Source organism: Pleurodeles waltl, chromosome 9 (assembly GCF_031143425.1).
Source record: "Pleurodeles waltl isolate 20211129_DDA chromosome 9, aPleWal1.hap1.20221129, whole genome shotgun sequence".
Taxonomy (NCBI): domain Eukaryota; kingdom Metazoa; phylum Chordata; class Amphibia; order Caudata; family Salamandridae; genus Pleurodeles; species Pleurodeles waltl.
In genome coordinates, this window is record NC_090448.1 from 488,778,064 (window position 1) to 488,804,458 (window position 26,395).

At 42.8% G+C, this 26,395-nt stretch overlaps 1 protein-coding gene across 1 annotated transcript in view; it reads right to left on the reverse strand.

Moving 5' to 3' along the window:
• NUDT14 (nudix hydrolase 14) overlaps positions 1-26,395 on the reverse strand; it is a 500,399-nt gene that overhangs the window by 64,915 nt on the left and 409,089 nt on the right. The window contains exon 4 of the mRNA XM_069207330.1: positions 11,345-11,582. Coding sequence (XP_069063431.1) covers positions 11,345-11,582 — 238 coding nt within the window. The remainder of the gene's footprint in view (positions 1-11,344; positions 11,583-26,395) is intronic.

A 26,395-nucleotide genomic window follows, 5' to 3' on the forward strand; every position in this document is an offset into this window, starting at 1 on the left:
TGCCAAATTTGGTGTAATTCCGACCAGTGGTTCGGGCTGTAGACGTGCTGACAGGTGGTATGGAAATTAATATGGGAAATGCAATGTTTTTTGAGCCACCTTTTTTTCTGCCTCGCTTGACGGATCACCCCAAAACTTTCTGTGGACAACAAAAATCACCGGGCCACTTTTTTTTGGTAAAATTTCATGCAGATTCGTCCAACGGTGACAAAGATATAGGCAAGTCAGAAAACGCTTTTTGTATGGAAACATGGTCCTAACTATAACTACCTACTAGCGACTGCCAGTAGGTCATATATATATATATATATATATATATATATACATATATATATATATATATATATACATAGAGAGAGAGAGAGAGAAAGTGGGGTGTGTGGATGTATTAAGTGTTAAGTGTTGATGCTATTAAGTAACCAACTTCCACCATATTCTGAATATTTATGTGTGTTCTCATTTCTAATGTACTTATTAATTTTAAAATATAAAAGCATGCACCATGAACTGAAGAACTAAAGGTAGCAGAGACATCTCAGATTGTTGGAAAATAAGGTGTAGCAATGCAATGCCTGTGCCATCTGCACCCTATGCGCCTGGCTTTTCGTCCTTCTGAAAGGTCTAAAACACTCTTACACGGTGTCACGTAGGACTCCAATAAGTGTTATTTTTTGCTGCAGCAGCAGCCGCAGAGGAAACACAACCTTTGTTGTTCCAATCATTTTTTAAGGAAGTTAACCCGATTGTTCTTCACGGTGTCAGAGATCCGGTCAAACTTGGAGACCTGAGGAAATAACTTTACTCAAGCCTTTATTCACGTATATCAAAGGTGACTCAGTGGGCGCAGGACTTGGAAACTGTCTGGCGGCACCAGAGAACACAAAGACTTAAGAAAGTCACACATGCCGGTCACTGTTCTGAGGTATTCACGCAGGACGTGAACGCATGAGCACAAAAGGTCACCCTAGAAGGATCACCACAGGGAGGGAGAAGTTGGGGAAGGAGTGGAGAAGGACGATTAGGGCGGGCGACAAATTTAGTTTCGCCCGGGGTGCTGTCTGAGGAAAGCCTGGCTCCTGCCATGGACCTCAAGAAAGCCCCCGCAACTCCTAACCACCTGCTTCCAGCAGACGGTAAATGGATGTAGATGTAGGCTAGGTAATCCACACAGAAGGGGCAAAACACTAAGTATAAACCCAGTATTCCTGGATTTAGGTGAGGACCTCATAATGAGGTCCTTAGAGTCCTGTATAGTTACTGTGTTTCCCCTCCTTGCCCTTTTCACAGTCGCTCAGCAGTAAACGGGAGGCAGTAGGGGTGGTAAGTTTGGAAAGGCCTTCCATTCAGTAATATATTTTGGGGCAAAGTGCGAGTGATGTCATGCCCACTACTATTGGCAATTTTGGTGAATCAACATCAGTGTACACTGGAGTAATGCATGTGCGCCGCGTTTGATGCTTCAGAGTACAGCAAAATGAGATGTGCATCAGGGTAGAACCTGGTGCAAACTAGAACGAACACCGTTTTTGCTGCTTACATAAAGGTATAGAAAATGTCCTGTTTCAGAAAAAGCTGATGCAAACCATTTGCTCTACCTTTCAAATGTGACTGATGGATGTGTGCTTCAGATAATATTGTATATTAGTTTACTAGCAAATACAGTTCACAATAAATGTATTTCTTTTTTTTCTAACAGAGGTTGCTTATAGGTTAGTATTTTTCGTTAAAATATCCTGTTTACAAAAGAACCAGCCAATAAATGTGTTGCTGATATATTCACAATTTGTTTTCTTACGTTTTCTTAATGAAACAATTTTATTGGTTTTCAAGCAACGACAGGACATATCAATCACACTACATAACTGTCAAAGTACCCAGCCTTTTCCAAAGACAGTTGCACAAGACACAGAACTATACTTTTCTTCTTTGACTGACTGAAGCAGGTGGAGCCCGGCCCACGTCAATTGTCCAAAGCAGGGCATAGCCCCCACACCCCAATTCATTGAAAATAGCCCTGAACTCTATCCAATCCCTACAGACTCCCAGATTCTAGTGTGTTTTTGGGGCACCCACAAGATTTATATATCAGAATATATTTCTAAAGTCATGAAAGAGTGCATTGCTTTCGCCCAACCCTCGAATGTTTGTGGCTCTGGAGAGTTCCATATTTGTGCGATGGTTCGCTTCAGCAGTATAAGCCCCATTCGAATCAGGGCCATTTTGTGTCTATTGGCCTCTGGATCTGAGAACGATGCAAGATGAGCACCTTAGGTTAATCTACTATGGACCACCGAGTTCAGTTAAAAAATAGTGAGTCTTACTTTGATCCACTGGGGTTCGCTTTTGAGGCTTTGCAGTGTGGCGTGCAAAAAATCTCCTCACGGGTTCCCATACTGCAGACATTTGGATGACTACATTTTCCAGCATCTCCACAGTCTTGCTTTTATGTTAGCTATATCGATCTGTAGTGTGGCTATAGCGACTTCCTAAGGGGCCATTCGTGGCCTCTGCCACTCCCCGTCAGTCTATTGCTCAGTATCTTATTTCCATGCTTTAATAAGCATTTCAATGGTGTTATATGTTTGGCTCACTGACTCACTTTGTTGTGCCTTAATATAATTCAACAATTTTATCCTTACAGGAACTGTAGTGGCCTTTAGCTTAGCGCCTGGATGCTCTTCCTTAGAGTGACAGTTGCGCTTTACAAATATCTAATCATTTATTTATTAATTCATTGTAAATTAGTGAACAATATAATTTTTGGATTTTCTTTTCTCCCTTGTCTCCCATCAAGAGTAGGCCTCCAGAGGGTTATAATCTGGAAGCACAATTATATCTTTTGTGTATGGAGGCATTTGAAGAAAATATTCTTGTTCATATCATGTTGTGCTTGCAGCTCTGAGAAGGAACAAATTGCATTCCCAGCCATTACATCCCCCACACTAAGGAATTCCTTAAATGAGACGCATATTAACTCTCATTTACGGAATTCCTCCAGTGTGGAGAATTTAGATAGAATGGGGGCCCACCCATTAGGGGTTTCCTGAGTGATGTTTGTGCCATCCCATGTCCCTTAGGGTTTCATTCCTTACACCAGGACAGTCTTGGTGGATGGTGGGAAAAGTGGATTTACTTTGTCCTGTATAGGAAATGTAGGGCTTGGGTGGAGTTCATCATCCACTTCTCAGAGGCAAATGTGGGGACAGAGTTTACATCAAATAGCTAGTCATTCACTGTAATATTTGTGCGACACAGAAGCAGGACTAGAGATCTGTTGAGGTATCTCACCATCATACTGGGACTTGCAACATTTGGTCATGGTGACTCTTGGGGTTCCACCGCACCACAGGACAGATGAAATCATAGCAGTGATTCTGATGACTTCCAGTGACACTAGTTTCCTCCAAAGCATACTGGACACCACAAAGTAATACCCCTGTGGGGTCCCTTTGTATTTACACTTGTGTGAACAGCATGGATCTTATAAATAAAATGGCAACCTCTTGGGGCCCTTGCACAAATCCAGCTTGCCTCACAGTGATGAAGCCCTGACTGCTGAGGAAGGGAGAAATCAAACCTAAAAGATGAGTTCCTTCTAAACGGAGAGTATCTGCTTTCTATCTTTTGGCCATTCTAAGCACAGCACACTTCTTTGAGAGGGTAAAGCAGGCAGATTCCATCCTCATGGAGACCTCCTGGCTATTCCTCCCATGATCTGGGGCCTGTCCTGATGATTCAACTTTCCTGCAATTGTTGTCACGGTCTGCAGGTCTCTTACCACCGTAGGCTGGAGTGCTAGAAGGGACGCCTGGTTTCTTACTGGTTCTGGATTGGCCAAGATAAGGGCGGCTGCTTCTAGTAGCCACGGTACTGCTGACTAGAAAAAATGCCAAGGCAGACGTACCCTTCAGAAGGAGTCCCAGAGGGAAAACCCAAAGAATGGGGAAAAAACCTCTATCACAGGAACTTCTGAAAAAGAGAAAAAAACAATGAAAAAGGCAAAAAATAGAAGTCAATTCCGCAGGGAAAAAGCAGGTGCGAGTAGAAAAACTGGAAACAGGAGCGAGGAGCACCACCAACCGGGAAGTGTTTGCAACGCAAAGAAAAGAACTGCAGTGCTTATATACCATTAAACAGGAAGTGACAAAACAGTAAAACAAATGACACCATCTTGGATTGGGAAAGGCTACATAGAAATGAATGGGAAGAAAAGCCAAGTAGAAAAGGAAAGACACAATGCATGCTGGGAAGACAACCACGTCAGAAGAAGACAATTTGGAGACCCAAGAAGAAAGAAGACCAGAAGAAAAAAGAAAAAGAAGGAAAAGAACTGAGTAGGTAAGTGGGGTGGAATGTCAGGGAGGCTACCAGGGGCCATTGTGTGACCTGGAGCTCGAAACGAGACTCCTGGGCTGCATTGCCGCATGAAACACCAGGCCGACAACAAAAGACGGGTCGCGATGGATCCGGCATCCCGAAATGCGGACTGCCGGTCTGACCGCGGCCCTCAAAAGGGACCCCGCGTTAGTCTGTGGCGTCACAATTTTCTCCTCATGTTCTTAGTGAGAAATGTAAGAGCATGTGTGTATTCTTCCACTGAATCGCTAAAACTATAATTTCCTCGCCCCAATGTCACCTCCACCCCATATTTCTAGAGCATAAAGAACCTTTTGATAAAGGCAAAGTAGGAGCCAGACAACCATGGCTCACTTCTCCTGCAAGTGTTTGCCTCCAACATTGCCTTCCCAACCCAACCTGGTTGTAAACCCGAAAGAAAGAGAAAAAGTTTAAAACAAAGAAGAGGTCACTTTCCTGGAGCTCATGTGAGGGAGGTCTGTGGAGTAACTGCAGGAAGGGAAATAACTCCACCCTGTAGCCGCCCCACTTGAAGATCAGACCTGGTTCCTTGGCATGGCAGCTTGTCCTGTGTGGTCTCGGGGTTTATCTGAGTGGGAGAATGGGGCACAGGTGCACATCAGAGTCCAGAGATTCAATTTAAGATATAGTTCCGTTTTCCATGGCCTTAACTCACTCATCAGGATAGAGTCCAGGAGGCTACTTTCAATGTTTGTGTACGGTTCTGCCTTGTGTGTAGTACCTGGGGAGATCATGTGCCCGCTGCTCCGTGCAAGCCATTATATTTTATGCCTCAGTTTGTAGGAGTTAGCTCCTTCCACCGTCCATTTCCATCTGTGGTGCCTCAAAGTCTGAGGGTGGGGGTTCTTCCAAGCTGCCATGCTTCCTCCCTGTTCGTTAGTCACAATGTTGACTCATTCTTCCCCTTGAAAATCTGGGTCTTTGCATCATGGATGAGTTATTGGCTATGTTTTCAACACCGCAATCTCCTTCCAGCACTTTTTGTTTAGTCTTCTACCCAGTCCCAATTACTTTTGGTAGTATCAAAAATCAAGGTCTTGGATTGCCAAAATTACTTTAAACTTAGTGGGGTTAGAGCAAGCAATATTCTTTCTGTATACCCCAGTTTCTCTCTGTTGCCTCTTAGCTTGTTCCATTCTCTTGGATCGGCAAGAGGGACAAACCTGCAACCGAATTAAACCATTCTGGTCTTTGTGACATCAAGGTAAAATTGACAGAATGAGCATAAAGATCATTGAATGTCATGAAATTGAAACTTAGCTGCCAAAAATGCAGGAGAGGAGGAGTAAATGATGCAATGACCTATTACTAAAGATTTCAGAACCTCTCTTTTCTGATGGGTAACCAAAGAAGGTATCTTAAGATAAGGGTGATGTGGACCTGGCATCTGAAATCTTAATAGCTGAACTGCAGTGTTTTGCACCAGTTGTATATGTCCTCAAATTCTATCTGTAAGTCCTGGGTGGATGAAATTGCCAAAGTCTAGACTTGCTTACATTTATTACCCCAGTAACATGTTGGTCTGGAGCAATGCAAGGGAGAATTGTTTTCAGTCGCTTGATTTGCCAGAAGAAGGTGCTTGCAACTCTGGAAATTTGAGGGAGAGATAGGAAGGGGAATCAGGGAAAGATCACAGCAATTGTAGATCCTTTGGTTAGGTGCATCCTTAGCTTGGGTTGGAGGAGATCCTAAGATCCCTGACCAGCAGGAAGGAGAATATTACTCAAGGGCTTTTTGTGATCAACAGCTCAGTTTTTGTAGAGTTAAGTTTCGGACCAATTGTGGCCATCCTCTTAATGGAACAGTTTCGAGAATCTGTGGTGATTTGCGAAGATGCCCAAGCAGTATCAAGTTTAAAAGTGTAAATTTACACACCCACAAAATGGGGATTGCCTGACAGGTGTGGCATGTACACATTAAACAGAAGAGGGGAGAGCACTGATCCCTGTGGTGTAACACAATTAACAGAATGAATCTCAGCTTTGAAAGTCATCAAGGAAATTATCTTGGATCGGCCACTTCAAAAGTTGTGCCACACTTGCCTTTAGATACAACCAGGCCCCAGGTCTGGACTGGAAAGGGACATAGCAGTCGACTCACTCTGGTGAATGTATCCTCTAGAGCAGAGAACACACATTTTCTCTTCAAGTGTACCTCAGGTGGGATCTTTTTGATACTACCATCTTCCTAAAATGCATTCGTCTGTGGCAATTTCTCATGGCGGAGCCTAAGCTTTTTATTGCACCTTTTGCCACGCCACATATTTCTAGTTGGCAGCATTATTTTCCATTTCCTGCACCTCCTCATTATCGGGACTCTTCCAGGTCAGACAAGAAAGGCTAATCAATCAATCAATCAGTTATTTATAAAGCACGACTCATCACCTGCAGGATCTCAAGGCGTTGTAGTGGGCGTGCTGCTCACTCGAATAGCCAGGTCTTGAGATCCTTCCTGAACTGCTTCAGCAAGGCAGCCTGTCTGAAGTTGAGAAGCAGCGTGTTCCATGTCCAGGCTGCGAGATTAGAGAAGGATCTGCCTCCAGCTATGCTCTTCTTGATTCTGGGGATGGGGGCGAGGGTGAGTTGGGTGGATCGGAGCTGCATGGTGGGTATGTTGAAGGTCAGGCGGTGGCTGAGGTAGGTCAGTCCTGTGTTATGCAGAGCCTTGTAGGTGTGCGTCAGTAGCTTGTAGGTGATGCATTTGTTGACCGGGAGTCATTGCAGGTTTCTGAGGTGGGCAGAGATGTGGCTGTAGCGTGGGAGGTCCAGGATGAGTATGGCTGGTGTGTCCTGGATTCTCTGTAGTCTTGTTTGGAGCTTCTTTGTGATGCTGGCATAGAGTGCATTGCTGTACTATAGTTTGCTGCTGACAAGCGGTGGCTGACCATCTTTATTGTCTCAGTGGGGATCCACTTGAATATCTTCTGAAGTAGGTGGAGGGTGTGGAAGCAAGATGATGAGACGGCATTGACTTGATGGGTCATGGAGAGCGTGGAGTCCAGTATGATGCCTAGCTTGCATGCGTGGTCAGTGGGGGCGATTCCTAGGGCGGCTGCCCACCAGGAGTCGTCCCAGACAAGGATCTCTGTCTTGTCTAAGTTGAGTTTGAGGCAGCTGGTTTCCATCCAGGAGGCGACTGCCCTCATTCCATAGTGGAAATTTCTCTTGGCTGTTGATAGGTTGTCGGTCAAGGAGAGGATCAGGTGGGTATCGTCGGCATAGATGACAATGTTTAGGCCGTGCTGTCTGATGATTTTAGCGAGTGGTACCATGTAGATGTTGAAGAGGGTCGGGCTTAGTGAGGATCCCTGGGGTACTCGGCAGCATGTTCTTTTGGGTGCTGAGGTGAACGGCGGGAGTCTGACTCTCTGTGTTCTACCAGCAAGGAAGGATTTAACCGATTCCAGTGCTTTACCGCGGATGACGGTTTTGTGGAGTCTGGTGCAGAGGGTGGAGTGGAAGACTGTGTCAAACGCGCCGGAGAGGTCAAGAGGGATGAGGGCGGCTGTGTCTACGTGGTCCAGTATGGCGTGGATGTCATCAGTGACTGCAAGGAGGGCTGTTTTGGTGCTGTGGTTGCTTCTGAATCTGGAGTGGGAGGGATTCAGGATCTAGTTTGCTTCAAGGAACTCCGTGAGTTGTAGGTTGATGTCCTTTCCAGTTACCCTGGCAGGGAAGGGGAGCATTGAGATGAGTCTGTAATTCTTCAGATCCCTGGGGACAGTGGAGGGTTTCTTTAGGAGCGGCTTGATCTCTGCATGCTTTCGGTCAGATGGGAAGATGGCTGTTTCGAACAAACAGTTAATGGTCTAGCAGAGCTCTGGCGCGATGGTGGCGCTGGCCATGTTGAAGATGTGATGTGGGCACGGGTCTGAGGGTGCCTCTGAGTGGATGGAGTTCATGAGTTTCCGGGTGTCTTCTGTGGATATAGGGGACCAATGGTTCAGGGTCTTGTGCAGCATGGGGCCCATGGAAGTGCTAGTGAGCGGCGGGGGTGGGCTTTGGTTTTTGAAACCTTTGTATATGTCCTGCATTTTCCTGTGAGAAAAAAGTGACGAGGTTGTCGCAGAGGTCTTGAGAGGGCTGGATGTCTGAGGTGTCCGATCTGGGGTTTGTGAATTCCTTGACTGTGGTGAAGAGTTCCTTGCTGTTGTGTGCAATGGTGATGATACGTTCTTGAATGTCAGCTTTCTTGGAGGGTCTGATGAGCTGTGGTGCATGGTGACTGTGATTTATCTCCAACTGCATGGCTTCCATCCAAAGGGCGTGCTTGACATCCTGCGAGAATATGCCCCTGGGAAAGCAAAGGAAATCTAAACCAAACAGCACAGAACCCAGGGATATAAGGTGCAAGGGAATTTATGATTGAATTGATGGAACTACCCCAAGGTGAACTCTCTTTTGCACCTAATAAGGAGACACCTGTAACCAATCCATAATAGATAACAAGGACATTTAACATATGCATTGAACATTATTTGTATAAATATTGGTGTTGTTTTTTTCAATGTCTTGTATTGATTTATTGTACATAAATTGTAACGGTGTGATACCATGTACACTAAAACAAATGCAAATTAAATTGAAATTGTAAATAATGTTCATTCCAATTGCGTGCAACACCACTGTTGAGTATCCCTTAGAGAGATATATGAACAATCCCTAAAGAAAACCTTTTCTTTCCTTTCCATTAGCTGGCTTAGGTTCTCATAGGGTGATTCGGGTGTCTCCTTTTTTCTTGAAGATTGTTAGGAGGGCAGTTGCTGCAATAGCCCATGGAGACAGTTACCCATGCAATGTTGTGCCTTGGACACATGTGGCTCTGCATTGCTTTCCACTAACTCTGCAGACGTGCTGATAAAAGAAAACAGAATAGGGCACAACAAATACGATACACTTTAGACACCAAAATAAATTGAGGTAGTAAGAGCTAGGCCTGCGTTATGTGAACTGATTTGATTTCTTCTTTACAGCATCTTCTTCCTCATCTCTTGGCGGTCCTTACTCCTCTTTTGGCCACATGTACTTATGTCCTCCCTTGCTTATTTCCCCATGCTCATTTCCCAAACCTTGCCTTCTTTATTCTGATATTTACTATCTGACCCCTTAATTCCCATTCTTCGTGAACTGTCCGCCTCACACTCAATAGGTCTACCACATCTGCAGCAAAAGGCATCTGCTCAGGGACCTTCACCAACCCAAAAAGACCTTTGTCACCCCACTTTCCGGGTTTCCCTTTCTCACAGCCCTTTCCCATCCCATTTTCATCCAACATATTCCGCATTAATTTTCTACCTTTTTGTTTGATGTTCGGTGGTTGTGAAGAATAGCAACATTGGTGTCTGAAGGCACAGTTCCTATTCTGAGGGGACCAATGTGAGCAAGAAGCTGAGGGTCCACTCGAACTCAAAGGTGCGCTTTAGTGGAAGACTATATTGAGCTTACTTGTATTCTCATAACTCTTTTAGCTCTTGTTTTTGAGTGAACTGTAGCACCACAGTTCCAGTTTAGTTGAGAATACTGCACTGTAGCCATGCAAGTATTGGTGCCTGCTGACCAGTATTCATGTTTGTACCATGAAAAACAAATTGAAAGAAAAGTAAAGCTTTTAGTTTAAATATATAGAAGCTTCTATCAGGTGCGGCCCGTCCTTTAGGGCGGAGGGGCCACGCCCCCCCCCCTTTCCCCTCATGAAGAGTGTCTGTCAGGCTGAACAAAGGTCAGCCTGACAGACACTCTTCATTTTCAGCTCAGACAGCCAGGAGTGAGATATGCACGATTTGCGCAGACTCCTGGCTGCCTGAGCTGAACTTGGCTGGGCTGGTGAGGTCACAGCTCCTATCGGCGTGACCTCCTCAGTTCAGCAAAGGTGCCTCGAAGCCCTCACCTGGGTGATGAGGAAAGCGTCACTCCATTGACTTCGACCTAGGCGCTTCAGGTTTAGGCCCAGGGCAAGTGTCAATCAGTGACAATCCGTCACAGAGTGGGGTAGGGTCAGCAGTCTCACTGACCCCATCCCACTCTGTGACGAGGCTGGGACTTCTGCCTTCCCTCATTGGCTGACCTCAGGTCAGCCAATGAGGGAAGGCAGCAATCCCAACCCTCCTGGGACCTCCGAGGCTGAAGTTAAGTGTGTGTGATGTTTGAAAATGAATGTTTGGTGCGTGCGTGCATTTTTGAATGTTATGAATGTTGTTAATGGATGTGCGTGCATGTGTTTGTGAAAGAATGAGTGTGTGTGATGTTTTGAAAATTAATATTTGGTGCGTGCGTGCATGTTTGAATGTTATGAGTGTTAATGGATGTGCGTGTGTGAAAGAATGAGTATGTGTGTGTGTGATGTTTTAAAATGAATGTTTGGTGCGTGCGTGCATGTTTGAATGTTATGAGTGTTGTTAATGTATGTGCGTGCGTGTGTGTGTGTGAAAGAATGAGTGTGTGTGAACTTTTAAAATGAATGTTTGGTGCATGTGTGCATGTTTGAATGTTATGAGTGTTGTTAATGGATGTGCGTGCATGCATGCGTGTCTGTGTGTGAAAGAAGGAGTATGTGTGTATGTGTGTGTGCTTCCCGCCCGCCCCCTTCCCTCCTAAAGCTGCCGGCCGCCACTGGCTTCTATAATAAACAATGTCACCACTGAAGCATTGCTCATAAAGTTTGAACGTACAAATAATAAATGTTTTTAAAGCTGTGTGCTGCAACTTGAGGAAATTCAAATGCTGGCTCTATATTTGCAATCAATTACTAAATCCTCATGTATCCACAACAAATATTTCGAAAAAGGTTAAGAAAGTATGAAAAATAATTTTTAAAAAACCATTGATTGACACCGCATGTAACACAATGATCAGACAACACTATCAGTACATTTTCATAACATTTTCTGCAATATGCCATACATAGCACAATTAATTGTAATGTGGCCCAAAATATGACAAAATAAACTAACAAGAGACCCTTTACCTACCTATAGGAAGAGATTCGTGTCAGGTTTGAAACGGGAACATCATATCCACACTCTTCTAAAATTTCTTTGCAAGCTATTTCTTCTAAAGATAGATCTGGTTTGTCTACTATACCAGCACAAAGTTCATAGGTTACTCCTACAGCAGCAGGCAATAGATTTTGTGGGTGGCATGAGACAGTCTTGTACTTTTCTTGAAATATTCGAGGGTCATGACGTTCCATTTCGCACATGTAAACAGCTGTAAGATACAGTAAACACATGTTTTGGAAGAGCATAAACTTAAAGTATAACTTTGTATACAGAAATGCCTACGAAGGACAATGACGTTCATCTTAGCAAGGAGAATGTAAAAAAAAATGGTTAGAATGCTGCAATTCCTGTTCCTCTTTAATACAATTGCAACTTATAAATATGTAGCTAAACGGACTAAATATAAAACAATTCATATATATTTATATATATATATATATATATATATATATATATATATATATATATATATATATATATACAATCAACACATAACTGTTTAAGGTAGCAAGAAAAGGTTGACTGACCAGCTAATATGGATATAAAACTAATCATGATTACAAATCACATTTACATTTAAAATGATACATAGTGTTCAATAATTCAAATAAAGATTGGAAGAGATAATAAACAATGAACGACACAAAAGGGAATTATGATACAGATAAAAGGTAAGAATAGCAATAAAATAAGGAAGCAGGGTGAGCACAATAAATTCAAAAATATGAAATGTCCATACTTAAACATGTATAAGGAATAATAAATCAGGATGCATGCTTTATATGCATGAAACAAATAACGTACACGAATCACAATTATAGTTGTCCATGATTTAGTCAAACTGCTATCATTTAGCCACATTGTTTTAAATATGTGAACATAAATATATATAGTATACATAAAACAGACATGATATAATGGTATACAGAGAACAATATTGATAACGTCGGCTTTTGAATTTTGCATTCCTACCAAGACTGTCTCTAGTTACTAGGTTGTTGAGATACTGATAGGGTGCTGAGGACAGATTGGAAAAGGTTAGTCTTTAGTTTCAATTTGAATTTATAGAAATCAGTTTTTGGCAAGGTACATTAATATGGACATTGCAAAGATGTGACCCAACAGACCATAGAATCCAGTCCCCCTTAGTTATTCATTTGAATCATGTCTCTGGAAGCACGTTCTATCCAGTGCCTAATCTGTAAATAAAAACGTGCCGGTGCCCTAAGCTCTTCTTTGAAACACACAGCTGCTGCAATTAAATGTCAGAAAACGGAATACTGAGGCGGCCTAATCCTGAAGCCATCGCTGGCCTCTTCACTCTTTTTAAAGCCACTCCCTGCCCCTTCAGCTCACTCTAGCAGCTTTCTACTTTCTCCCCTCGTGACGCTTTTTCGTTTTTCCCTTCCTCCCTCTTTCCCATATGTGTCTTTTGCTCGCAGTAAATGCTTGAGGCAAAAGAATAAGCGCCGGCCCTTAAAAAGAAGTGCTGGTGTTCAGCACCGGAAGCAACAAGTACAAATTAAGCACTGGTTCTATCAGCAGAACGGAAATATCTGAGTGGTTGATGGCTTGTTTTGGTAGATTCTGTGGCAGTGTCCCCTGCTTGCGTTCACTGAAAAAGATATATACCTTAAACTGGATACTGATATTGACGCATAGCCAAAGAAAGTCCCTTTAGTCGTTGAAATGCATTCAGCAGACAACAGCATTTTTATCTTTTGGAGGATACATTTTATTTTGGCTCTGCCTAGTACAAAAAATTACCTTGGCCTACTACTATGTTAACTATGGTCCCAGTAGGAATTGCCCTAGGATGTGGTGGAACTAAATCAATTAGCTTTTTCTCTCAAACAAGGCGAACATTGTTCTTATAACATATTCCACCAGGAAACTCTTTACTTAAATATTGTCTAGATCAAATCCCAGAGTTTTACATTTGGTCCATTAATTTTCAGAATAAAAGAAGTTATAGTGAAAAACAGAAAGCACAAATGTATTTGCCTGGCTATGGGGGCAAAATGAACTTGTTTTTCCAACACGTGACTTGAGGCCAACATGGAGTCATTCAATTTTACACACATCTTATGACAGGCCAGGAAAATTTTATAAGGGGTCTGGGATCTTTCTTGACTGGGTGATTCTACCATTCAAGGAAGATCCCAATGTAAGGCTTCACCAACCATGAAAAACCCTTGAGATACCTGATCCACAAATTATGGTCCACTATTCCAAAAAAGCACTAGATTACAAAGCAAGATCACCAGTGCTAGCTCCACAATCATTGATCATTTAAAGTAATCAGTCCCATTCATTTGGTCAGTCTTTCCAGGCAAATAACCAACAAGTCTATAACTATTAGTGCAGGCCAGATCTACATTAGCTTTAAGGAAAAAGCTTGATTCAAGGGGCAGTGACTGCAGCGCTCGTCAAAATAGGATTCATAATAGCAGTAATCCAGAGGCCCAAAGCAACAACCACCATGCAACAAGGTCATAGCCTAATTAATAACCTCACAGCAACCCAAGCCTCCTTATTTGAGATGGCTGTGAGATTGCATTCTGATGGGGAAAACATGGAATACTACAAGGTACAAGGCAGGTTATCTTGTGAGTGGAAGGACTGAGGCTTTTGAAAAAACACCAGTTTCATCAGTTTCCTTGATGCCTTTTCTTCATGGTGTTTGTCTTAATTTCATAGAAGGGTCAGGGTTACAAAAATAATGGGATGGTGTGAGGTAGGACACGGACACCGGCAAGCTCAGAGAAGCCTTAACAGATCCAAACATTTGTCTGACAGATTCCCTAGAAGTACCAATATTAGCAATACTGCATCAATTCTGTAAAAATCTCAACTGGAAAGGCCAGCTTTGATAACTCCAAGGTAGTGAATCCCCGTTTTGGATTCACCACCACCACAAAAAACATTTCCATTAAACTAAGGGGATTTTAGATGAAGAAAACAAGTTTTTGTGAATATCAGATGATTCTGTGGAAAAAAACTATACTGGACCCAGATGTAAACAGCCCGTGATGACTGAAATGAATAACAGGAATATAGCTTGTAAGCGTATAATATTACTAAAAATCAGAATGAGAAATGTCTTATATTTTAAATGGACACTGAGGGGATAGCTATACAAGATGGGAGGTAATGTCTGTGAAGTAGACCTGGTAGCACATTAAAGACAGTGTTGAAGAAATGTGTGACATATTACAAAGGGAGCTATACATCCTTGATTGTTAGTGAGCACAATAGATTCTAAAGATAAACATTTATGGTTAAGTCAGTTGAGAAAATCAGCAAATGTCAGTCAAGACAATGCAACTTAACAAGTAACACTATTCAAAACACAGAGTTAAAGAGGGTAAGGCTGTCAGCAATTCATGCCTATGAACCGAGACTGAACATATCCCTCCACAATCAAATTGTTCTTTTACAATTTTTGAATGTCAAGATGGCACAATCAACTCCAATTCAGTGTTTTTGTCAGTAAGGTCTAAACCAAGAAGTTATAGAACCAGTGTCAACCCTGGTGGTTCACTGTAGTTGGTTGTTCTCTCATCCACCCCCCAGCCCCACCCCCATGCCTCCAAAATACTGGCTACACAAGTGAGACTTTCGTAACAATGACCAAAGTCATCCACCACATGCCCAAATCTGGTCAGCAGCAGAGGAGATGCTACAAAGTAGCAGAATTATCTAAGATCTGCTCGAATTCTGCAAGAGAGGCCACTGTTGTTCTGAAATCTGCTGGAAGGTTTCTCAAAACGTCCAAACAAAACATCTGAAATCTAATTCCTTAAAGTTAAGTCTTAGCTAGTTTGAACAGGCATAATAATGGATCTTGTTATTTTATGATATATGGATTCCTATAAGGCAGCATCTACCCTTTGGGTAAAGATCAGCCTTCAGGTTTGTGGGACCTATTTCCTGATTAAAATCATATGTGCATTTTAACATGAATCAATTTCAATTGAAATGAAAATATTGAGATATCTAGAAATATATTTTCTCTCAGCTAGGCTTCAACTAGGCTACCACTCAATTTGAAAAATATTCCTACTGTTTCATAATAATCATCATGTGTTATATTTTCTCACTCAACACCATACACAGGAAGATATCACTGTTTATTTTGTAATGATATTCTGTTCACAAAGAACTCTGGAGGAAACCTTTGCTATATTCAATGCGCTTCAATGCACTTCCTGCTTACACACCGTAAGACAGTATATCTATGAGCCTTTCATTGTTTACTGTACCATTTTTTTATCTGCCACCTCCAATTAAATCAGGTCAGGAAGAGTTTTATATATTTATATTAGGGGCAGTGCTAACATGGTGGGTTTATATGGCATTTTATAATGTTAAGCTATGATTTATTGTCAAAAAGACTCATTTTCTGTTGAGGGTGCAATTTTTCATTGCTTACCTATGTTAGAAAATACTATATAAAGCCCTAACTATAAGGGTGTTTGGAGAACTTTTCTGAGCCTGCTGGGATGCGGTCTGATTTCTTGTATATTTGCCCCACATTTTTAAGCTAGGGCTATTTTTATGATTTTGCTCATTACTTCATTTTTGCCAAGAAACGTTTCTGTAAATTGATCTCTTATGATTGATTTATTAAACTGAGCTCTATTTTTGCTTTCTGTATCATACTTTAATATTTTAATAAACTGCCATGGTTTTCTCAAAATTACTTTTGCTGTTTGAATCAGTCCTTTCTTTCTTATTGAGTGTATTTTTGTAATTTTGTTTTGAATTTTGTCTTTAGGGACACATTGCTTTATCTATTCTCAAGGTTAACACAGCCCTTAACCCCAGATTCAGGCAATACTATCATGCCGATTCTCTAAGTGATAGCAGGCTCCCATTTCTGGGGACAAAATAGGGAGATTAGAGATAAGATAGTTGATTTTTCCAGAGAATTATTTTGTCCTCAGTCTGCATTCTGTTTGCACATTCCAAAGTCCATGATTTAGGTTATTTGCTGTGTTTCAGCAATCCAGAACTGTTCCTGATTGATGATTGTGAGTACTAGTAATGTAGAACGAATTGTCATAGTCTGTGGCATTCTGGTAGTGCATTGTGTATTTGTAGTTGTAAGTGCAGAGTTGTGCGGAGTCATGAATTACAGTGATTGTGAGATTCTTGGTTATGCTCTTCTGATCTGTGGATCATTAGGTGGTTTAATAACTGATTTTGATGTGTCTTTCGTATGTGTGCGCTACCGAGTTGGTATTTCTTACTGCACTGGGTCAAATGAGGAGGGGCTGATTTTGTGTTTGCACAAAAACTATTGGATTTGCTATGTTTATTGTTGGTTAAGCTAATCGGATTTGTCGCAATCCAAGATCTTGAGGAATATTGAACTTAACTGCAAAGTGATAGTATGTTTTGTGAGGCACCACATACATACTGCAATGGTTTTTTTCCAAGATGAGGATTACTGTTGGAAGGGATTCTGCATTAGTTTAATTTTGCCTTGTGTGGTTACAAGTACTGTACAAGTACTGTACAAATCTGAAAGATTTAATTCCTTTGTTTTCCTTCTCTTTCTCATTAGATTGGGCAGGCCAGAGTTATTTTGTTGTTTGGGTATGGGTATGGTGTGGTGGTGATAGGCACTGTGTTATATCTGTTTACGAAGGAGTTGTGATCCAAATTGGTTAGCTGTCACTGAGCTGCTCGGGAATCGACGAGACGCCACTACGGGTCACACTGTCATTTGTTAGTGGCTGCTGTAGATCGTGTTGTAATTGGTTGACCTATGTCATAGATGCCCTGCGATTGATTGGTTGTCGTTTCTTTGTTTTGTGAATTTTATGATTGTGAACATGGCTGTTGGATTGAGAAACCTTAAATGTTCTTCCTATTATGGAAGGTGAATAGGCACCTCTTAAAGATACTCCTGCATTTGAAATGATGAGTGACATCAGGTATCATGTGTGTGTGGTTGAAAGACTGGCATGGGCTGACATCCAGTGACAAGAATATGCAATTTCTTTTATAGGGTACTTTCAATATTAAAAAAAATAATGATAACCGATGAGAAGAATAATTTCTCAAACAAACTGTTAAACTCTAGACCTCCTCTTTACACAGACGATGCCCAGTCGCTGAGACCAACACCACAAGATATAGGTGCAGGAGAACCAAGCATGTCATACTCATGTAATGACAATACCAAGTGCCCCACATGAGAGTGTAGTGCTTAGTGGAGTTACAACTATTTTTATAGAGTGTTCACTTTCACTGAGGCTTTTGCTGCCTCACTAGCTGAGCGGAGAGAGATTAATACTGTTGATTTAAAAACTAAGGGGGTTATTCTAACTTTGGAGGAGGTGTTAATCCGTCCCAAAAGTGACGGAAAAGTGACGGATTTACCACCAGCCGTATTACGAGTCCATTATATCCTATGGAACTCGTAATACGGCTGGTGGTATATCCGTCACTTTACCGTCACTTTTGGGACGGATTAACACTCCTCCAAAGTTAGAATAACCCCCTAAATGTTGAATTTGGAACATTTTCAGGGTAAGAATAATACAGGAGGACTGCTTGTTTATAAATTAGATGAACTGAGATACTTGATTAGGGAGGCAGCTACATATGCGTGTGAAGCATAAGACAGGTTAGAAGATTTAGCAGAAGAATATTATATTGAATTGTACAAAAAATAAGAGCTTGCATAAAAACTTTAGAATGGAATTGAGTGTGGGGGCCTACCAAGATGGCCAAGTGGGCATGATCCACGAGGGCTCATCTGCAATTACATTGTATATCAAGGCAGCTGAGCCCCTACAGCCCTGATTGGGGTCTGTAAATACAGCAAAGAATCAAGAGACTTTGAGGCTCGACTGAATTTGCCCACTAACCCCCAAGAACGCCAAATGGAGCGATTCTGCTTTGGCCAGTGTGAGGGTGTTGCAGTGCGCTGCCGGCACTGGAAGGCAGTGCCGCAGTTGCCCACAACAAGGGTCCATTGCTGGTAGCCGCGATCAACCCAAGTTGCTGGGGACTCACTACACATGGCCAGAATGTGAGTGAGCCCCTGGGGGGTGTTACCTGAGAGTGCAAGCTTGGCATCTTGGCTCCAACAGGTGCCCGGCACGCAGTCGCTTGTGTGGACCTCACTTAGGAGGGGTGGGGTGGCCTTAGAGATGATACAAATTCCAGAGTGCTGAAAAGTCCCCGGGGGGCTGACCTCTGCCCTGAAGCCAGATACTGTACCTAGCCTGTTATGGAACGAAAGCCACATTTATGCAATTCTACCCCTGCCAACTCCTAATTTGTGGCTGCCATCCATGACTTTCCGGGATGTAGTTGCCTGACCTCATCATGGCGGCAAATATATGGGACAAACAGCAATGCACACAAGGATTACTGCACCCCTACCTGAAGCTCCACATACTATTGTTAGACTGCAATGCCGCACCCCTTCTGCATTACCCTCCAGCGGAGCACCAGTTACTTGAGAAATTAACTAGCATTCTGGCAAGTCTACTTTTGCGCTCCAGGGGGACTGGACACTCAGGTATCGACTAAAACTCCTAAGCAGCCCAATGAAATCCTCATACTCACAGCCTGCAGTACGGAGGTGAAGACTGAGGTACTGAACATAGCCACAAATACATTAAGAACCGACCCTGCCACAGCAACTCATCGCTAGCTGGGTGCCAATCCGCTATAATTAGATGTGAGACTAGGCACCAGTTTCTAAATTCCTTCTTACTAGGCCTCTATGCAGCAGGAATGGGAGAGGCACCCTGAAGGGATACAAGCATTTGACTACCCAAGGGGTATGATCAGGTTATACAGTGGATGACCAAACATCAGGTACGACCTCACTATAGCAATACCCTACCTTGAGGATCTGACACCCCTAAAAAGTGACTCTTCAACACGCAATAGGCTGTCTCCCCCTCCGTCGAATATGTGTCAGAGGCCCTCTTTTTCAATTGGATTCATCTCAGTGTGCCTAAATGCTTTATGCCTACAAAGAAACACCAAACCAATAGAGTGTCAAGCTACTTTACACCAGCAGAGGCGTGGGGTACTCCATCAGTGACTACCCCGGGCACGGCCATGGCGCTCACAAAAGAAGACCTTTTAACTCACTCAAAGACGTCAAACGGGAACTGAAGAGTGACCTAGATGCCTCATTGGAGGCCCTCAAGTCCGACATAAATGGTAAACTTGATTCACTGCAGCAAGATGTGGACACAGTGGGGGCCCAAACTCTAGACTTTGACACTAAGGTGTGGTAGCTGGACTGTCAAACTGGCCAACTGGAAGACTCAACTTGCCTCCTCCGGGAGCAACTCCAAATTACTATCTTAAAATGTGAGGATCTTGAAAGCAGAGCCCCGCATGACAATGTCTGAATCTGTGACTTGGAGAAGGGGGATGGAAGGCACGGATCTGGAGACCTTTGTAACAGGCCTGTGTTAGGAACTGATAGGTTCCTTATCACTGGAATTCAGGATCAAAAGGGTACATCAAGTAGGCCGACAACCAATTGAAGGGGGCAGACCTCCATGTGAAGCAATCTTGCAATCGGCACTGAAGAAGGACGAAATCTCATTCCAAGGCACAACATGCTCTCTTTTTCAAGACATTGCACCTGCAACATTTGCTTGTCGACAGTACTTTCGCCCAGTCACTGATAATCTCAGACAAGAACCTATCAGACACTGTTGGACTTGAGTGTTTGGTTTGGCATTTGCCTATCATAACAAATCCCATCATTTTACTGACCTTGTGAAGACTTCAGCCGTTATGGACACTACACCTCCCGAAAGTCTGGAGAAAGCATAAATGACTCCAACAGCGGCCCTGCCAGAGTCCGAGACAAGGGGCAATGGCTCTCCCAAAAGCGTTCACATCCCAGGGGGAAACAATGAGCTCCAAAACATACTTCCCCTTTTGTGTGGACCCACCGTCCCGCTTGAGAATGGCCACGACCTAGTTGGCCACGTTGCCAGTCACCGAGGAGAGATTCACTTCTAGAACTGGCAACGGGGCTTCACTCACCACTAGGGGAGACTTTCTCTTCAAGATGATATGGTCTGTAAGATGGCCAACTCACACATTTCATTCTAGGTACTCCGGGAACGGCCTTGATATCTATACACACCTATGGACTTGCATAAGCGGATACTGACCCACACGCCTGACCTGATGATCTTTCTCATACAACATGTTGCTTATTTGGGACAGGCAATTCCATTTGTTAATGTGTTGGGGCTTATATTGTGTTATTTACAGATACAGGAGTGGCACCGATTGTTATCAGCAGAGAGAAGGGGGACAGTGGACTGGGTGACAATGTGACACAGTGTTATCCTCTGGTGACAAGGGAAAGAAGAGAGCGCTGGGGAATTGCACCACGGCGTCAGCATTGGCGCTCCATGTAACTAAGCACACATGGTGATCACCACACTCACATGAAACATTAAGGGGTTTAACTCACCCGCTAAGCATCACAAACTATGGAAATATTTACTTGATCAACAATAGGATGTAGTGGAGCTATAGGAGACTCACCTTAAATGGTATGAAGAACGTAGAATATGGCATAAAGCAGACCCAGTGATGTACAAAACTCCCATGCCCAGCAAACAAAATGGGGTGGCTCTCTTTTTCCATTAAAATTTCAAATTCCAGCCAGCAGGTTGTAAAACCAACAAAGAGGGGAGAATTATTATGGTAAAGGGATGTATTAATGGTAGAAAATGCACCTTTGCCTCACTGTACACCCCTAACTCTAATCCAGCCCATTTACACAAGCCCTTTTATCATCATTGGGAGGATGCAGAAGGTGAAATCTTTCTGATGGGTAACTTTAACCTCACCTGGGATTCGGGGGAAGACAGCACACATCCTCACAGATCACCCACAGGGAGCTTACCTTAAGCTTTAAAGCATGCGGTCCACTCCCTTGGATTGCGAGACACCTGAAGGACCCTTCACCCAACCTCTCATGACTACAGATTCTTCTCCCATTCTCATCATACATATTCATGATTCGATTATAGATTCCTGAGCCAACCCTTCACCTCAGCCCTACTGATAGCAGTGTTCCACCCTATTTCCCTTTCCGATCAAGCACCTATAGTACTGACACTGGAATGAGATGTCCCATCACTCAAATACTGCAGATGGTTCTTCCCTAGATCCCTCACCAGACATCACTTTCTTCGAGATAACTTGGAGAACGCCATTAGTGAGTAATTCCAATTGAATCACCCACAAGACACCTCCCCTTTCAACAAATGGGACACATTCAAAGAGTTAGTAGTAGGGAAATGCATAGACCTCATCTCTGTTCTTACCAAAAACCCAGGATAGACAGACATTCGAAACAGGCACACAAAGACAAACCAACATGGGATCTCCAACAGAAAGTCACAGCTTTACGGGGAAAGCTCAATGCCATATAAACTAATAGGGCTGAACTCACTTGCGCCTTAAACACACAAGCTATGAACCAGGCAATAAGGTAGGATCCCTCCTAGCATGACAACTTAGGATTAACCAGGAGAAAGAATACATAGGTGATATTGGGTTTCCGGGGGATTTCAACTTCAGATACCGAGAAGGCACGCACATTTGGTAGTTTCTATAAATTGTACAATGCAGGCCCCATAAATGAGAGTTCACAATTAGAATACTTAGAAGGAGTTAACCTCCCTCAAGTCACAGACAAGCTGAACGAGATTTTAGGGGGACCTATTAGTACAGAAGAAGCCCAGGCAGCAATCTACTCTCTAAAGCTCCACAAATCTCCAGGACCAGATGGCCTCACAGCCTTTTAGAAAACATTCACCTCTGACTTAACACCCTACATGATGACCCTGTTCAACCACATGGTAGAATCCAGTGCAGTCTCGCCATCGATGAGTGAAGTACGGGTGATGCTCATTCCAAAGCCGGGTATAGATCTGAAGTCTTGTGGCTCATATAGGCTGACTCAATTTAGGTGCCAAGTTATACTCAAAGATACTGGCCTCCCGATTAGACAATATGATTCCGGATTCATGCACTGCGGCGATTTGGTTTCTGCAACAAATTTATTACAATAATACGGGCCAATTACGCAACCCCAAGATCTCGGGTTTTGGTTAAGTAAGTGAGTTCTGACCCAACTCGGGAGAGGGACTAGTCAGGGGTGCCCCCTCTCCCCACTCCTATTTGCACTTAACATTGAATCGTTTGCTGCTAAAATACGCATAACTAACTCCATTCATGGCCTGCCCTTTGGATCAGTGGAACATAAAATCTCCCTATTTGCAGACAACATATTATTAACACTCACCTCTCCACAACCCTCACTGTCTGCCCTGCAAACTGAACTTCGAATATTCAAAGACATAGCAGGCTTCTGTGTCAATCTGCACAAATCCTTTCAACTTAATTTAACCCTACCAGCCAGTGATATGGAGGCCTTGGTGGCCACTACTCTATTTCAATGGGCTAAACATGATATCACTTACTTGGGTATGAAGAACACTCCCAAAGCAGCAGACCTCTATCACACCAACTACCCATCCCTTCTGTAGCAACTGAAAGTGGATCTTAAGCACTGGGAGCCGATGTATGTCTCATAACTAGGACTTAACCACACTGTTAAAATGACTGTTTTACCTAAACTTTTCTACCTCTTTCAGTGGCTCCCTATTAAATTAAACTGTGGATTTATTCCCACCCTCTGATCCCTAACAGCGTGCTTTATATGGCAAAACCGTAAAATCCATAGTGTTGAGGCTACCAAAAGACTCAGGAGGCTTGGCCTTACCAGATTTTCATTTATATTATAAAGCAGCGCAACTGCTAGTAATTTCTGAATGGTCCCTGTGCTAATCTGATAAGCAATGGTTACACATGGAAAGGACACTAGTAGGGAGCTATATATGGGATGTGCTATGGAAACCAAAGGCTGATCATCCTCCCAAAGCATATGTGAGTACCCCTAGAAGAACAACCATCAAAGTGTGGGACGAAGTGAACAGGCTGGCAGATTGAACTACTTTCCCATTGTCATTCATGGCAATTCATTATAATCTAGCATTTGGCCCCAACCTTTGCCCAGGTCCCCTCGATGCTTGGAAAGAGGGAGAATGCCTGACTATCTCGGATCTCTTCCATAACTGGAACATCCTCACCTTCAAGATTTATCAACAGGACTTTCACCTTCCAGGCTCAGAACTATATTGTTACACACAACTGAAACATTGGATCTTTCATCCAGATATAAGGGTTGCAGCCACTAGAGAGTTGACCCCCATTAAGCACTTTGTCAAAAGAGCGGGAAGTTCTAAGGGTTGCATCTCCTTTTTAGACCCCCTATTATTGGCTACACTTGCCACCCTGAGGCCACGTCATTTCAATTTTAGGGAGGGAATCCTAGAAATTAATCCTGAAAGCAAAGTGGCATACTTTCTGGTGAGGTATCTCCAGGTGTAACCACGCAGTAGGAATGTGAGAGGCACACTATAAAGTACAATTTTATTGGTACCTCTACCCCACCAAGTTGAAGAGAATCTTCCCAAACACATCAGATTTATGTTGGAGAGGGTGTGGGGTACTAGGAGAATTTCATCACGTATGGTGGGACTCTCCCACTGTGTGTCCATTTTGGACTGAGATATTAGCCCAAATAAAGGAGATTCCTGATATACTAAGCTTTGTTTTACTGGAACTGAGGGACGACTCACTAAAATGTTAGACTTCAGGTGACAAGGCAATAGTGTGGGAATGCCTTCGAGCTGCTAAACGTGCATTGGCAGCAAAAGGGAAGAAGAGAGAGGCACCTTCCCCCTCCCAATGGCATGCCATACTATGGCAGGCCATTACAATGGAAAGAATGGCACATATTTTTCTGGACAACTATAACAATTTTCAATACAGTTGCAGTCCCCTGGTGATGTATCTCTCTCGTGGCCTTCCCCTGAGCGCTTGCCCACACATATGAGGGAGCTTCACCTATTCAATTCTAAGTGAAAAGGCCACACTTGGAACCGCCGGAAACAACACCCTTACAACCCTCACCAGAAACCCACACCTCCTGTTCGCCCATCAGAAGTCATTTGTTACACACTAGATTGTGTCGACTCCCATGTAAATTAGTTATTAAAGGTTTTTGTTTAGAGGGTGGGAGGGGCTACAGGGAGACATGAGTGTTTGTTGATATGACCCACATGATAACATGACAAGTAAAATGTGTATTGTCTATTAGCTAATTCCCTCTTATGACAGAAATTGGTCATTATATTGGCAATCTTGTATTGGGTTGAGGGACTATGAGAAGTGTTATCCATGGCAGGTTCATGTCTGTATAAACTAATAAAGACAATTTTAACAAAAAGAACTTTGGATTGGAACTGAGTGAAGCTGAAATAGAAAACCTTGGTCTACATACACTGTGAGCTCATTTCAAGAAGCTGCTTGATTCCATAAAAGACTAGAGATATTTGAGGGTGTACAGGGACATGTGGAAGAAACAATCTGGTTCTAAAAAGAAAACAATTAATACTGAGAAGAAAGTGATGATGGTCACGAGTCAGCCTGAAATGAAAATTGGTCTGACAGTCTTCCCTTTGTGCGATGTGTGTGAAGGGAATTATGTGTGTGTTCCATGGACTAGGTCTGATCTCTGTGTGTTTATGACAAATTCTCCAAAACTGAGAGAGGAACCAGATAAATGGTATTCAGTAGGTGAAAGATTAATGACTATTTTGAAAGTGCTCTGAACAGATTTGAATACTTTCCTTCAGATTATCATTCCTACAGACTTGTAGACTGAGTACAGAGATGTTATTTGTTGGCCAACACATCAACCCCCAAAGAATACAGCCTAAAAAAATGGTCCAAACAATCTGTTAATGCACAAATGCCAGAAAGTAATAGAGCATTTGAAACAGAAGATGCCAGAAAAAGAGATGCATTGGGAAAAAATCACGAGGGCCACACAGGAGCTGAAAGAATCAGTGCATACATATTATGAGAGGCTCATGCAGATCTATACAAATTACAGTGGAGTCAAGATCCAGTGAAAAAAGATTTGTATTCACTTTTATTTTTGGTCTGCATCTGGAGCTTAGCTAGCATTTTCAGCAGGGACTGGTGTGTTGGTAGACTAAGAGTATCCATGACATACTTACGTACGCCACAATTGCAGCAACTTCTTCGACACTCACTAAGCAGAGAAAGATTAAGGATAAGTTGAGGGTTGCAAAGGCAAAACAGCTTTGGAGAAGTGGTAAAACTCAGATTAATCCAGATATAGATTTTGCTGGTGTGAGTGAGAATTCAAATTTTGGTTTGCAAGGAATTCATTAAAAGGAGCACTGCTAGTCATTTAGGCAGGAAAACTGAACACTGGAAGCCGTTCAGTGATCAAACTCAAAATTATTTTATTCCCCAGACATGCAGAATTCAAAGCACAACACATGTTGCTTTCCCAGATCAATAGACTCCGGTGTAAAGTGTGCAAGATGCACAATCGGGGCAATCCAATATGAATATGTCCATGGCTCCAGTATTGCAGCAGATCATGGGAAATAAAATGCCACAGAAGTCAGATTTCCAACAGAATCCTCTGATTTTGAATAGTGATTTTCCCCAGTTTACACCAAATGAAGAATGTGCAATGATGGTGCCCGAGTGGACAGGAGGATTGCATGCTTAGTGCAGCCCTAGAGGTAGATCACTGTGGGCCATATGTAGATAGTGAGGTGAGTGGTCACCCCGTATCCACTCAACAGTTCATTCCATGGAGGTCTCAAACCTACCCATCTCGGAAAAAGAAGTCCAAGCGGTAGTAATTAGCAATAAAAGATTACAAATCAGTTTCCGGCAAATGTCCAGTTAAAATTGAATCTATGAAAAATTACCACAAATTCATATTATTTGATACACGACCTGTTAATTTAGTGGTCAAGGATTTGCTGTTCAAGATGAACTGCATGATTTACTGCACACCAGCTGGAGTTTTAATCCAGTCTCAAGATG